At 30.4% G+C, this 16,067-nt stretch overlaps 1 protein-coding gene across 3 annotated transcripts in view; it reads left to right on the plus strand.

Moving 5' to 3' along the window:
* Window positions 1–16,067, plus strand: part of Cdc27 (cell division cycle protein 27) — a 67,018-nt gene that overhangs the window by 13,658 nt on the left and 37,293 nt on the right. For 2 of the 3 annotated variants that reach the window (XR_012756866.1, XM_075369518.1), the window contains exons 4-7: window positions 102–458; window positions 7,451–7,636; window positions 12,162–12,321; window positions 14,441–14,632. Coding sequence is in view for 2 of the 3 variants with exons in the window: in XM_075369518.1 (XP_075225633.1) it covers window positions 102–458; window positions 7,451–7,636; window positions 12,162–12,321; window positions 14,441–14,632 (895 nt within the window). In the remaining variant the exon portion in view is untranslated. The remainder of the gene's footprint in view (window positions 1–101; window positions 459–7,450; window positions 7,637–12,161; window positions 12,322–14,440; window positions 14,633–16,067) is intronic. The other variant, XM_075369519.1, reaches the window with a different exon arrangement.

The raw sequence follows: 16,067 nt of genomic DNA on the forward strand, positions 1-16,067 counted from the left end.
TGAAATGTCATCAGGTACCTGCTGTATTTCTTGTTGCCTGTTTTTTTTTTGTGTAAACATTTGCATTTAGTATTGATAATTGTAAAATTTTATTTTTATAGATTAGCAGAGGCTGAGGCAGCTCTGACTGGTGGTGATGTTACATGTTGTAGAAGTTTAGATGATGTTGCCACAGAATTTGGTGACTCGGCCGGGTTTGCATTGGCCCTTGTGGCCAGAGTATGTTATGCTAGTGATCGAACTGCAAGAGGAGCAGAAGCGTACAAAAGAGCTCTTCGAATTAACCCATTTTTATGGAATTCGTTTGAAGAATTGTGTCATAAAGGAGAAAAACCAGATCCTGTTAAAACATTTAGTGTAAATTCCATAGATAATTTATCTGCAATTATGGGCTGTAATCCGGTTATTAATTACATCAATAACTACTGTGAAACTACAGAGCATAATTATATTAATAGGTAAGTTCTCAAATTTATTACCCTTAAAAATATTTATTATTCTGGAATGTAAGTAAATTAAAACTTGAGGTGAATTGTTTTTATGTCACAGTTGTTTGGGAATAATACTCGTTTGAGTAGTCAGTTTTTGTACATTTAAGTAGTTTGAAAAAAATTGATGTGGACACCATATGGCTACCTTGTACGCATCCATTAAATTACATATACACATTTTTTGCTGTACTTCATTTAAACTTATTTCATTTGAAAGTGAGATACGATACTCCAGTTCTTTAATAAAATGGTCAGTTACACAATAGCTAAAATACTAGTTATTAACATCAAATATTTATACAATTATTAATTCAACAATCTTACCTGAAATATCAGGATAGAGTAAAAGTATCTTTATTACTCTAAATAATTGTATGTCTTATATCTATCTAATACTATGTTTTTTAAATTATGATGATGTAACCATTAGCAAAATGAAAACAAAAACGAATAATCATGTTTCACCAAATCTGATGTGAACATCACATGACTTACCTATTCGCCTGTTAAGTTACATATACAAGCAAATCTTTTTAAAATGCAAAGTATTGCAGAATTTTATTTCATTAATTTCTGATATTTTTTTATTTTATTGTTATTGAATTATTATTTATTGTAAAAAAGTTTTTACAATCTGGGGTTAATAGTTGATAAATCAATATATTTAAATTACAAAAAAAAATCCAATTTTTTTTTGGATAGATTGCAATCAGAAGGGGAGGTACTCAACTAGATGTTACAACAATCCTAAATCCAAAATTTTAACATCCTATGGCTATTGTTTTTCAGTTATGCGAGATATTACATATGTACATAGATTTGTGCAGACATAGGTATATACAGATATGTGTATACCTAGTATACACATATATAGGTATGTGTATACTAGTACACTTTGACTAGTTTGAAACTAGTCAGTGGATTCAGGGATGGTCAAAATGGATATTTTCATTGAAATTTGGAAACTGAAATTTTTTACGATCACATACTTCCTTTACTTCGTACAAGGAAGTAAAACAAAAAGAAAGCATTCATTTTTTTCTATTGTTAACAGTAAAGTTTACTTGTGTTATTCAATAACCTGTGTTACTGTAAATTAATTTCCTACACAATACTACTTAAATTTGTTTTACTAAGTATTTAAAAAGTAATTTTAAAAACATTTTTTAAAAAATTAATTGTAAAGGGTCCGCCACGTGAAACAGACTTTTACAAATTAACGACACTCCACTATTTTAAGGTTAAAAAATAATTTATTGGCAGAAATAAGTTTCTGAGAATATGCAGTTTGACTTAACTATGTACGAAAAATAATATTGTTAAGATGGTGTTCATTTTCACGCTGACAAATGTGGAGACGCTCTCTGAAGTTAGCCTCCACTCTCTCCAATAGTTGACGATCGATCTGAGCGATGTTCTGCTCTATCGCTTGTCGCAGTTCGGCCAATGTACGAGGTTTGGTTTCATACACCAAAGACTTTAAATACCCCCACAAGAAAAAATCACACATTGAAAGGTCTGGTGAGCGAGGGGGCCAATGCAGATCACCGAATCTGGAGATAACGCGATTAGGGAACATTTGTCTAACAGCAGCCATCGACACTTGGGCAGTATGGGCCGTAGCTCCATCCTGTTGAAAATAAACATCTGGCAGATTGATTCATCGTCATTTCAGCTCAGTTTTCAAGAATGTTTTCACCATATTTACGTAACAATCAGCTGTTATGGTTACAGTGTTCCCGTTTTCCTAAAAAAAGTAGGGCCCCACGATACCAAATTTCCCGATGCCACACCACACCGTAACTTTGGGGCTGTGTAATGGTAATTCATGTAAAGTGCATGGATTTTCACAGGCCCAGTATCGGAAGTTTTGACTATTCACAACACCATTGAGATGAAAATGAGCCTCGTCGCTCATCTTCCAAAATTTGGAGCATCGCTTCAGCAAAAGCTGCATGTTGTGGGTAGTTGACCTCAGTTAATTTCTGCACAACTGACATTTTATAAGGGTGAAAACCTAAATCTCGGTGTAGAATTCGCCGAATTTAACTAGTCTTGGACTAGTTAAAACAGCCTGTCTTACACGTTCCACATTCTCCGGAGTTCGAACTGTGCGACGTGGTCCTGGTGGCTGCCTTTTCATTAGACTACCTCCAGTACGAAGGGCATTAACCCATTGCAAAATGGTGTTCCGGCTTGGTATATCTCCATGCCGAGGAATGTTAAAACCTTTGACGAAAGAGATGTTGAACTTCCGTAACTGATTCGCCGCTCCGCACAAAACTGTCATACACGAAAACGCGATGCTCTACATTCCAAAGAGGCATGATGGCAACTAAACAATGAACAAGCATAAACTGCAAGGTCAGGCGAGTGACGTGCCGGCCTTGGCTTCCCTCTCCAACTCCTACCGGATGCGTAATACAAACTTAAAAAACGTCCGTTTCTCGTGGTGGACCCTTTATGACTATTGTTTTATGTATATGATTTTTATTATCACAGTTTTTGAGATTTTCTTGTACTTTATCCAAACAGTTGTATATCTTGACAGAAGAGCCTGTTAACAAGTCAAATACCTTAATGGCTCTTCTGAAAATTTGGATTTACAATTACTTTTTATCAGTTTACATTTCTCATCAATATATCTCTATGCTGACTTAAGACATGATGTAAGATAATTTGTTTTAGTTTTGTTTCTTTATAGGATACGTATAAGTAATAGAAAATTATAGAAGTAACAATAATTAGTATATTTTAAAATAGGCATATATGAGGTCTGTTCGGAAAATAACTGAACATTTTAAATTACATGTCGTTAGAGATATTTAGTGACTAGTTGGTAAACTAGAGATATTTAGTGGCTCTGGGTTGTATGCAATTTTACAAATGGTTTTCATAATTTAAAATTGTTGTCTGTCCAATTTAAAGATGACCCTCGACCAGGAAGGTCTTTGACTTCAAATGAGTATACCCTCTTTCAGAAAAACAATGATCTGGTGCATCCAAATTGGCATTTGACTTTCAGTGAACTTGCAGAAGAGGTTACCACCTCAATTGATTCATGCCATGACTGAAAAATTGAACATTCATCGAGTTGCAGCAAAGTTTGTTCCTCGTTTGATGACCCAACAGCAGAAAGAACATGAGTGAATGTTTGTCAGCATCTTCAAGAACAAGCCGATAATGATGGAAGATTCATGCAAAGAATCATAATGGGAGATGAAACCTGGGTTTATGGCTATGACATTGAGACAAAAGTTCAATTATCACAATTGATCTCCACGCCTAAGAAAGCACATCAGTCTCGATCCGGAGTCAAAGTGATGCTCTCTGTTTTTTTTTTCTATTTTAATGGAGTGGTGCATTTTGAATTCTTGCCTCAGGTGGAACAGTGAACTGTGCGTACCATCAAGGCGTTTTACAATGGTTATGTGAAAAATTCGCAAAAAGAGACCAGAGTTGTAGAGAGACAACTCGTGGTTTCTTCACCGACAATGTGCTCGCACACTCAGCTTTGTTAATTTGTCAGTTTTGTACCAAAAATCAAATGACTGTCCTCCCTCAGCCTCCTTACATGCCAGATCTGGTTCCTTGTAATTTTTTCATATTTCTGAAATTGAAATCTGTGATGAAAGGATGCCGTTTTGAGACCTTTGATGATGTAAAAGCAAAAACTATCCAGGACTGCTTCACGAAGTGGAAACGCCGCTGGGAAAAGTGAATGAAAAAGGGAGGAGTATTTTGAAGGGGACAAGGACCAGTATTCTGTAAAATTAATAATATAAAAATAAAGTTTGGTTATTTTCTGAACTGATCTTGTACAGGTGATTCCAAATAATGTGAAAATTATCCAGATCATAGAATACTGGATCCTAAAACATTTGAGGGTTTGGTGAGGCAAGTTCAAGAAACAGATATGATTAAACCACAACAATTCAATGCTGGTCGTGAATGTTTTGAAAAATGCCAAAGCTGAAGAAGTAGTATTGAATGTAATACAATTATCTCCTACCTCAAGCACCAGCAAGATTGTCATACTGCTTTCATGTTTTGCAATGAAGTGTGTGGTGAATGTTGTGGGAGCAACATTTATGTCCATCTCATACATATGTACAAGAATTATTACCAGCTGGATTTTGATTAACAGATAAAATTCTGTCACTGTTTAATTAGAAAATGTGAACATCATTCTTGATTTCCTAAATAATATTCTAATTACACTGACAAACATAATTTTTCTTTCCTAACATGTAATACATGATTTCAATCTGTTTTTTTGGTTCTGAAACCGAATATGAATTCAGAATCTTTTTATCACCCACCATTTTGAAAAATTTTTAAATTTTAATTAAAGGATTTTTTTTTAATTTTTCAATGTATAGTTAGCATTTACATAATTTGTAGGCTATAAATAAACAATACTAGACAAAGAATTAAATCATATCATAGTCGCATATTATGACATCATATTTAATATTGAACAGTGAGCCTTCATGGACAAGATTAATCGTGTCTGTGCAGGTTAAAACTTGTAGCTGAAAATACAGCTGTGTTGTTTGTATTAAGCACTGGATTTAGGAATGAATTAATTTTGTTCAGTCTTATTGCTGTTGTATAATGGGTGATCAGGATAAGACGTGGGCTCCTCATATAGTATGCACTAATTTTTCTTTATATTTAAGAGGATGGCTAAAAGGTAGACGGAAGGCTTTGCCATTAGGTGTACCTATGGTTTGGTGTGGGTCAAAGGATCATGTAACCGATTGTTACTTTTATTAAACTAGTGTGTCTGGAATTTCTAAAAAATGTAAATGTACTGTAAAATATCCTTCATTGCAATCAGGCCTGTACCTCACAGTGAAATTATTCTAGTTCCTGAGCCACCTGTGAATGTATGTTTTGAAAGCAGCAATGAAGAATCAGGCAGTACTGAAGAAGACAGCAATGATTTTGATTTTGAATTATCTTCCAATAAGCCACGTCTTATATCACAAGGTGAATTAAATGACTTGGTTAGGGATTTAAATTTACAAAAAATCAAGCTGAACTGTTAGGATGAAGACTGTAAGGTTGGAATTTACTTTAAAAAAATACAAAAATTTCAGGCTTTCGAAGCTGACTAACAGAAATTTCTCAGTACTTTATTGACGAAAGTAATTTGGTTTATTGCACAAATATTGATGAGCTTATGTTGCACTTAGGACAAGTTCATAAGGCTGAGAACTAGTGCTTCATTTAAAGACATTTGCAAAACTCCAACAATTACCATGATATTGCTAATCAACTTCTTACTTCATACAGAGCTATGTGATGTCTTTGAAAATACATTTCCTCCACTCGCATCTGGATTTTTCCCCGGACAACCACGGAGATGTAAGTGATGAACACTGTGAATGTTTCCACCAAGACATTTCGGTGATGGAAAGCCGCTATAAAGGGAAGTGAAATATTAACATGCTAGCTGATAACTATTTGACATTAATTCAGGAACACCACTCTTAAATTAAGTGGACTAAAAGGTAAAAAATAATTTTAGGACGGTATCTTAAAATTGATTTGACAACAAGCTTTGATGGTGATGTGTAAGATTACATGAAAGTCAGAGCTTCATATTAAAGATTTGATGTTTTTTCTGCTTTTTTCATGTGCGTGGTGAATGACATAAAGAGTAGGGTGCAAACATGAGCACCTTACATTTATATAATTTTTTTTTATATTTTTAGCTATATAGTCATCTCTGGAGAGATTGCTGTGCAATTTGGAATCACTGCATTTATAATGCTGATTATCTTTTTGGTGTCTTGTTGAAATACTTTCATAGTGTTTGCTAATTTGTTAGCAATGATATAATAAATAGTCTTTGATTTTCTTTTAAAGGTACATGATTAAAATATGGCAAATGTTAGGTTAATTACAGAAATATTGTGCAGTTTAAGTGCAGAAGTTAATTTCTTTGTAGACCATTTGCTTTTTCCATATTTTAACAATATAATTTTAATGTCTTAAAATAGGTCTTGTATTATTTAGTATTTTACTGATGAAATAGTGTACTTAACAAAATAGTTTTTACAAGAAATATAATATAAATTATTCAGCATTACGAAGCTAGATGAATGAATAAAGCTATATACTATGAATGTTTTCATAACATGAAAATGTAATGCAAACATATTATTAGGATTTTCCTTTTTGATTGAGTGAAACATATTTTATTAAATATTTTTCTTGTTTTTGTATTTTTTTTTCCAAAGAAAGGTAAGAAAAGGTAATTAAGAAAAAGTAAGAAAAGTGTTACCTCTAGCCACCCATTGCTAACAGCACTTCAGTATTGCCTGCAACAAGAAATAGCCACAGAAATCCCTGTTCCTGATGTGGGAATTACAGTAACCAGCTAAAGTAAACTAAAATTCAAAAGTATACTATTAATGGTTGCTGCCTTTAGATGAGGTATCTATATATTTTGTGTTTATGAAGTATTACAAAATACATTTTATAAAAGCATTTATTACTTAATTAAATAACTTATGATTTTCTATTATGTTATAAAAAGGTACTTAATGATTTGTCAACATGAAAAATTTTAATGTATAATTCTTTTGAACTAAAAATCCTAATGTAATTTAATTCCAAGTACTTTTAAGTTAGCTATTTTTGTGGCTGACTCTTGTTAAATGTCAGCTGTTTTCATTTTTATTTTTGTTTTACCTCAACGTAATAGATTCCACACATGGTGTTGCACATCAAACTAAAGTTATTATTATGAATTTTTTTCACTGTCACTGCTGCCAGGTTTGGGTATTTATTTAAATTCTACTATTGAAGGAATATTTTACTTACAAATTAAATATTCGTATGTGTGTATTATTATTATTATTTGAAAGGGAAGAAAAAGCCTGTTTCAGCTAGGGGAATATTTTGTAAGTAACTGATAACATTTTTAATTTTATGTTCTTTTTCAGTACCCCAGTACCTATGCAAAATATTCTTAGCAGTAGTACTAATATAGTTAGTGGTATACGACCATTTTCTCCAGAAGATAACAGCTTACCTCTGTCTAGTATGCCATTATCAAATTACCGCACAAAACCAAATCCTCAGATTTATAGAAATATATGGGGAGGAATTATTAGCCCACTAACTCCTAGGTAAGTACTTTGTTTCTTTTTTTATTTTATGTTATGTAATGTAAATAATTTAATAATAAAATTAAGGAAATTTTTAATTAGTTTAAATTAAATGTTAATGTAATTTATTAATAATGTGAATCAGATCTGCCAGTGATGTATGCCAGAATCTACTCATGATATCTGAAAACATCATGTTGCTCCCACTGATATTCAGTGGGGTTCATCAGGTTCCTCTCTGAAAATTCATACTAATGTGCATGACATGAAAGGAAATCCAGTCACACGATGGGAATGGGTTTTAAACTACCGGTATATCACTGCTTTATAATTACCAAACTTAGTTAAAATTTCTTCACATTTCAAAGTCAGAATTTTTATAGTCGGATTGGGTTTTTTTTTAAGTGCTGTGCATGATGGGTTCTGAAGCAACTTGCAGATGCTCACAAAACAGAAAGAGTGGAAACAACATTGTGATTTCAGATTGTTGGAAGTAACAACTAGTCATTCCTTTATTGATATAAATGGTAGTATCTTGATGACATGAACCTGGAAAGTCACAGTTGTCCAGTTTAGCATATGTTTACATTAATCTGTATTAAGGCTGGCTTTAGTGATTATTAGCATGCTGGCTTCTGGATCAGCTTGTGTCAATTTGATCCTCATCTCATTTCAATCATCTTATACTAACAGAAAAATCCAGGGGTATAATAATAAATAAGTGGTTCCCATTATTATGCTGGTTTTTTGTATTATTACAGTATTTAACCTTATACTTCTTTAGTTTCTTTTTGGATTATTTAAATGAACTTGAAAAGTAAAGCTTATAATTTAAAAAAATAATAAGGTCTAAGTGCAGCAGTAGACTCCAAATAATTTTGATAAATTATATTTACAATTTGCAGTGTTGTACAGTATGGCAAAATAATTAAATTGGCTGTGTAGGACTAACGTATATATGTAAATTATTTATAAATCTCTGGTCAGGTATTACAAATACTGGTTTCTGTAGAAGCTTAGCGTATGCGCAGTAGACATCAGTAAGCTGAAATATTGTTCATATGTAGTCAAGATAGTATTTTGTTATACCGCTCAAGTAATGTGTGGTGAAATATGGAAATGATTGTTGCTGCTTTTATCTGTTGCAAAGTACGCAGCATTATTAGTTTTTTGCAAGCAGAAGGAATATCTACGGCCAAGATGCCAAGATAAATTTATAGTGTGTGTAATTTACAATAATAATGTAATGGTTCTATGAGAGAATGGTGCAGAAAATTCAGGGAAGGACAAACTAATGTGCATAATGTGAAAGGAAGAGGGCAACATTTCATTGTGGGTTGTGGGTTTTGAATTAAAAATTGAGCATGCCCAGTGGCATGTTCAATTTTTTAAACTAATGGTGTATCACTGCTTCATAATTACTGAACTTATTAAAATTTCCAAATTTCAAAGTTGGAATATTTATAAACAGATTGGTTTTTTTTTTAATAAGTACTGTGTATGATGTGTTCTGAAGCAACTTCCAGATGCTCACAAAACAAAAGGAGTAGGAGCAACATTGACTTATCTTTTGGCAGGATCAGAATAAAGGAAGTGAGTTTGTTGACAGTATTGTTATTAGGGATGAGAGAGACAGATTCATTTCATAAATATTGATAACAAAAGAACAGTTGAAACAGTGGAAGCACACATGCTCACTTAATGTGCCAGAAAAATTTGAATAAAAATATGATGGCTACCATGTTTTGGGAACGTAAAGGAATCTTGGGGCAAGATTGTGTGTGAGGCTGAGTCTGATAATCTCAGATGTTTATAAACGTTAACAAAGTGTAGGAGAGTAATTCAGAATAAATAGGAAGGGATGCTAATGAAGAGGATCGGTTTTTGCCTGATAATATACAGCTTCGCATCGCCACTAGCTCTAAGGGCTAAACAAGCTTAAATGACAAATTTTGGATTATCCTCCTTACAGCTCTTATTTCATTTTCATATGTTCATAAAACTGAAAAATTGGCTGCTTATCGAACTCTTTGAAATCAAATGATAAACTCATGGATGGGCACTTTGGCCATTCTTTGAAAGGCATAGGGAAGTTGGTGTCAAACTTGTAATATGATAAGTGCGAATTTGGACAGGGACTGTGTCAAGAAGTAATGCAAGTATGTACTTTTTTGTATGTAGTAAATTTTTTTCAATTTATTTTTATTATTTGACCAGAGGTTAATTTATAAATAGCCCTCCTATCTTCATTAATCATTTTAATTTTTCTATACCACTGTTTTCAGAAATTTTTTGACTTGACTTGAAACAGATGGATTGACTGAAAATATTGACTAAACAAATCTGGATTGATAAATTTGTGCACTACATTTGTTATATGAGGGTCAGTTAGGTATAAACCAGAATTAGTTTAAAATTAATTATTTACAAAGCACTCTTACTTGCATCAGTTTTCTACATAGTTTTCATCTAGATGTAAACATTTCCTGATTTCATTCTCATAAAAGGTTTTGGGATATTTCCTAAGCCAATTGCACACAAATTCTTACTTCATCATTGAAAAACATTATGTCTCTGACACTTCATTTTGTGGGTCAAACAGTCCTAATAGTCACTAGGTGACAAATTAGGGCTGTAAGAGGATGTTCAACAGTGACCCAGAGTACTTCAGTTATGATGAGAATATTGGTTATAACGTAGTGAAGAAGCAACACACTAGCTAAGAAATTTTTTTTTGACTGACAAGTTGTTTTATCCTTGTCCAACAGTTGACAGTAGAGGTCAGCAGTTGACCTCCTTTCATTCAGAGGTCCTGGGTTCGAATCCCGGTCAGGCATTGCATTTTCACGCTTGCTACGATTCATTCATCTCCTCCTCTGAAGCAATACCCAATAGTGGTTCCAAAAAAAAATTTGACAGTAGCATCGATATTAATTGCTCTTTGATCATGCAGTGTTAGAGATTATATTATAATGACTCCTTTAATTTCATAAAAGTGGCAAGAACCTTGCTTGTAACAATCTTTTTTTTTTTATCTACCAGAGCATTTTTTTTTGTTTTGAATGCCATTCCCTACTGGATTACTTTATTTTAGAGGTGTAGTGGTGTACCCACATCTCAGTGCAGATACGAGTGCGCTTTAAATGTGTTCTCTTCTACTTCATAGCTAACCAAATGCCTGATAAATTTCTTGCCTGCTCAGTCTTCTTCTCAGCTTTCAAAATAAGAACCCATTGTTGAAAATGTTTTTGAAACTTTAACTCGTTTTGAATGGGCTTGCAGAACAGGATTGTTGTAGTTTTTACCAATTTTTTGTAGTTTTTTTGTATTTTTAACTAATTTTATCCACTGTTACTTGTCTGTCATCTCCAATAAGGTAACAAACTATGTGAATTTTTTCCAGGCATTCACTGCTTTTAGTCTGTAGATGAGTCAAATTTTGAACATCATTATGATCACCAGAGAATGGTTTATGTCCCCAAATACTAGACAGAAATTCCAGTTTATAATAAAAACTGGGTACGGTTTATAATATATACTGTAAAAACCACATAAAGTCTAATAGACTGACCCTTATATTGGTGGTTTTTAATTTTTGTTCGCATCTATGATGTAGTCTAATTTTTTTAAATTATTTACAATAAGATATTATCACTTATAAATGCAGTAATGAGATAATCAGTTGATTTTTAATAATTCATCTACTACTGGAGATAATAAAAATTTTTTAATTCATAATTTAAGAAAAACTGTTTTCACATACGTTTAAAATTGCATAAGATGTATTTGTTGTAGCTTTTTGATAATTAGTTGTATAATTAAAAGTACAGATTAGTTTCATTAATTAATATTATTTCTTGTCAATGCTATTGCTACAAAAAAAAATCAGATATTATTGTTAGATAAAGAAATGTTTTTTAAAGAAAGAATGGGGTTTATAGAAAAATATGTTTTAAATGATTCATTTTTTTAAAAAACATTTTGTTCTGTTTGTAAGTTATTTTGTGCTTGGAAGTATGCAGTAATATTTGAAATATAGATATGCTGTTATTGACCAATTTTAACTATATATTTTACAAATTTTCTTTTTTAGTTTCTCAGTCTGGTTTTTTATAACATTAATACTATGAATTTTATTATCAAAAATAAATTTGTAAGTTTGGTTTAGGACTAAAAGATAATTTTTTTTGTCTCAATTTAGAATTTAGTTTTACAATCTTATAAATTTAAATTGTATGAATCCTTTCACATACGAGCATTTTCATACACACATCATACTAGTTGTAAATTACATTTATTTCAGCCACTTTTTATAGTTATAAATATATAGAATATGGATTTATAAAATTTTAAATATGAGTATGTTTCGAGGTTAGAAAATGAATAACTCGTTAATATTTCATGAAATGAAACATATATGCTTACTAAGTAGCTGAAAATTTTTATTTTTCTGAATATTAGGCCCATATATTTATAAGTAAATATGGACAAATATATAAAACCAAGTAAACAAGCTAAATTTGTATTGCTTTATTTCTTTTTCTAGTTTTGGTGTTGTTCCATTGGATTCAGTGTCAAGTCCTAGTGACATTTTTCTCTCACCAGCACCAGTAACTCTTCCACCAACTACACTTACGGAAGCCAACGACCAGAAGGGTCTTGCTAAGCGGGTGAGCATGAGCGGTCATCTCAGTCTTCGAGCCCATGTAGGTGGTATATGTCCTGTGTCCTGTATCCTTAAAATTGGAAGATTTTCATAATATTGTCTTTTCTTGTTTCTCTCTGATAATTACTATTCCTTAACATTTCTAAATATTTCATTATCTGCTCATTCATCCAACATTTTTTTATTTATTCTATATCGTTTTATAGTCTGTTTCATAATTTGTATATTTCCATTTTAATACTTGTAAATCATCTTTAATTCTGTTTATTGCTTCTACAATTTTCTAAAATATATATGATTAGGTAAAATGAAAAATCTTAGAATTTCCATCTTTACTAACAGAATAATCCTAATTAACTTGAATAAGGACTAAAACTATCTTTTCTGTTCTTCTGTTATTCAAAAGTTTGTTTATTTTTTATTAAATAGCAATAGTATTTTTATCTATTTCTAAATAGTACAGTGGAGTAAAGAAGATTGGTTGTTTATGCTATTCATTTAAATTATAGTTAATTGTTTTGTATGTGTGAGGTACAAGAATGTTTTTTAGGTATATTTGACTGTGTGTTTGATTTTATTTCATTCCATGAAATATAACTAAGTTAGGTTGATAACAGTAAAATATCATTGATTGGAATTGATCAGGATATATTCTGATCGGATTTTATTTAGAAAAAAAATTAATTAATTAATAGAAAAAAATTTCATTTAATTTGTTGATAGATTGATCATATCTGAAAGATAACAAAATTTGTTGAGTGCTGCTATTTACTTTTCTGATTGGTCAATGTCAATGATTAAATTTCAAAGAAATATTTTTTGCTAGGACATTACAAATTGCAAGGTCAAGCTAAAGAAAATGTGTAAAAGTCTGTTTCATAGAATTTGTTGTAACTAAGTGTAAAATCACAGTTAAATTTTAGATATTTTAAGTTAATGCATCAGTGGTGTCACTATATGTAAGCTCTAAGCTCTTTAGTGTTATTTATAAGTTACTAATTTATAAGTGTAGTTCTATTCATCAGTTTTTTAACAGCAGTCACTATAAACAACAGTGTATTATATGGGTTGTGTACTACATCATCCTTCTAAGATTTTCCATTCATCTGTGTAACTTTTGTTGCAATCTGTCATAGAGCGTAAAATTTTTAAAGAAAAATAATTGAAATAAAATGTAACAAAGTTACTTCTGTTGGGAGAATTAACACTGGCATTCCTGTTGTATAAATTGTAACAGAAGCTGCCTTTGTTGGAAGTGTTATTACTAGCATTCCTGCTAACTTCCTGTTAATTGATGTAAACTATTTGTAGATGAGTATTATAGAATATTAAAAATATTAAAAAATAATTGCCATGTTAAATTATTTGGTTTGGGTTGTATCTTGTGATGAATTAGGTTATTAAATAAACTTCTTACACCATCAGACTTAATAGTCCAGTTAATGGATCTATCAATCAGTCCAGTTAACTGAATTATATATTTTGATTTATCTACTATAAAACTTGTCTACTTGCAAGTAAATAAGCGTGTTTTAATTTTAGTGCGCAAGTAAACATCATCACATTTTTTGAGTAAGCCTTAAAAAAAGGGAAGTCTGTGCATCAAAAACTTTTAGATTCATCATGTCAATTAATCTTTTATATTGACTTATTTTGTAAAGTATTAATTGTTTTATTACGATTTTTTAACATGGTACTTAATTCACCGTAAACCATGGTTTTATGTTTTCTATAATTAATTTGATGTGTTTGTTGTTTGCCCTTCAGTTTAAATTATGGTTTATTTAAGAGAGATACGAGTACTGAAATTTTGTCAACACTTTTAATCAAAGCAAACATATATTTCCTGCAATAAAAAATTGAATGCTTAGTGAATAGTAATGATTAGGCACTAAGTATTAATTTATACATGTACTGATATACATTTTACATGAAAAAAATTATTTCATTTATTTGGTTTTAAAAAGAAATTTTAAATTTGTATTAAAGTTTTTTCTCTTTTAAAAAAATGTACTAGTTAAATTACTTTTAAATAAAAATGTGGTATTCAAAATTTATCAAGTGTACATAGTTGTAGCAGTTAGTTATTCATGCCTTTCTTTTCTTAATATTAATTGATATTATAATTAACTTTTTTTTATTTGTTTGTTTTTATTTAGCAATTAATAAATAGAAAAGAAAGCCCTTTACAGCAATCTAAACCTGTCTTTAGTCAGTCAGGAAATACAAGTCATTGTGTGAATAGTTTAACGTCTCCTAGTGGTGTTGCACCTCCTCCTACTGGACCTTTACACTCAGCGCAGAATGTTAGGCGTAGTTCACGATTATTTTCTAACAGCTATTCAGTAAAGGTAATAATTGTTCTAAGTACACATTAAATAAAAATTTGCTAATACAGTGAATCCTTCACTTTGTTCAATCTATTAAATCAAATTAATTCACTTAGTGAAAAATTTCACAAGTATATTACTACAATTTATATTAATTAAAGATTTATAAAACTTAAATAAAATATATGAACATCCATTTTTGTTCTCTAGAATTGTTAAAAATGTTGAATTATGTATGTATTATTATATATTTAATAATTTTATATATATATATATTAATTTTAAACAATTTTTTTTGTATGTTTTTTCTCTTGTTTTGATTATAATTTAAATAAAAGTTAAAAAAATTTTTATTTTAGATTTTAAAGGATGACAAATTAAATTTAATTTAAAGACTTTTAATAAAGTTTAATTGGTTGAAAAGTATTTTTAACGTGAAATTATAAGTGAATAAGTAGTATGTTATCACAGATTGCATGTATATGATGTTTTTTGTAATATATATAAATGTGTGTAGTTGATGTGAATCAAATTCGCAAAAATGCTTCTGTTTCTGTAATGAAATAAGTTTAGTTATCTATCCTATTTCAATTATTCTGTACTTAGGGTTGATCTATTAAATTAAATTAATTTGTATTGGTACAGAGCAAATGGTTATTAATAGAATTGCTTTAAAAAAAAAATAATATATATATTTTTTAGATTTTTTTATTCTTTTGAAAATTCAAATAATTCATTAACCAAAAATTTCAAGGTGAAAAACACTCATGTTATCATCGCCCGAACACTGTGTATTTTTTAAAAAAAACTTGTATTAAAAATTTACAATTTAAAATTAACAACAAAAAACAATTTAAATTCATTTTAAAATGAAAAACCCTAGCATATCCTACAGATAATAAAATTACCATCTACTTTACGGCAAATGGCATAAATAGCTAAGTATTTCAAGTATTTGAATATAAATGGACGGCCCTAAGGAATTGTAAAACATAGATAACCTTGTTTCATTATCTCCTAGAATTGTTTGCATCTTAGCTACTCTTAGTTTAAATTTGTGATGCAATGCCGCATAACACATACAGTCAACAAGGATCTGGAGCATTGTTAGTTGGCAGTCATAAAAATATTGATCACTCTGTTTTTTTGTTTATAATATTTAATATTATGTGAAATATAAACTATCAAAACACAATAATTAGATAAGTCAAACTTAACATATTAATTCCAATTTTTATGGAATCTTGCATCTTCAGTTTGTATTGAAGTCTGTGATTATATTTAAAATGTATTGTTTTTATAATTTGTGAATTTTTGAATTTGTCAAAATTGTTATTATTTTATAAATTTTGAAATTTATTTTGAATAAGTAAATTTTGCTGCCCAGTATTGGAGTAAATGTAATACTTAAAATGTATTATTTTCCTTTGTTCTATTGTCAATATTGCCAATCATT

The sequence above is a fragment of the Lycorma delicatula genome, chromosome 6, assembly GCF_047948215.1.
Source record: "Lycorma delicatula isolate Av1 chromosome 6, ASM4794821v1, whole genome shotgun sequence".
Taxonomy (NCBI): Eukaryota; Metazoa; Arthropoda; class Insecta; order Hemiptera; family Fulgoridae; genus Lycorma; species Lycorma delicatula.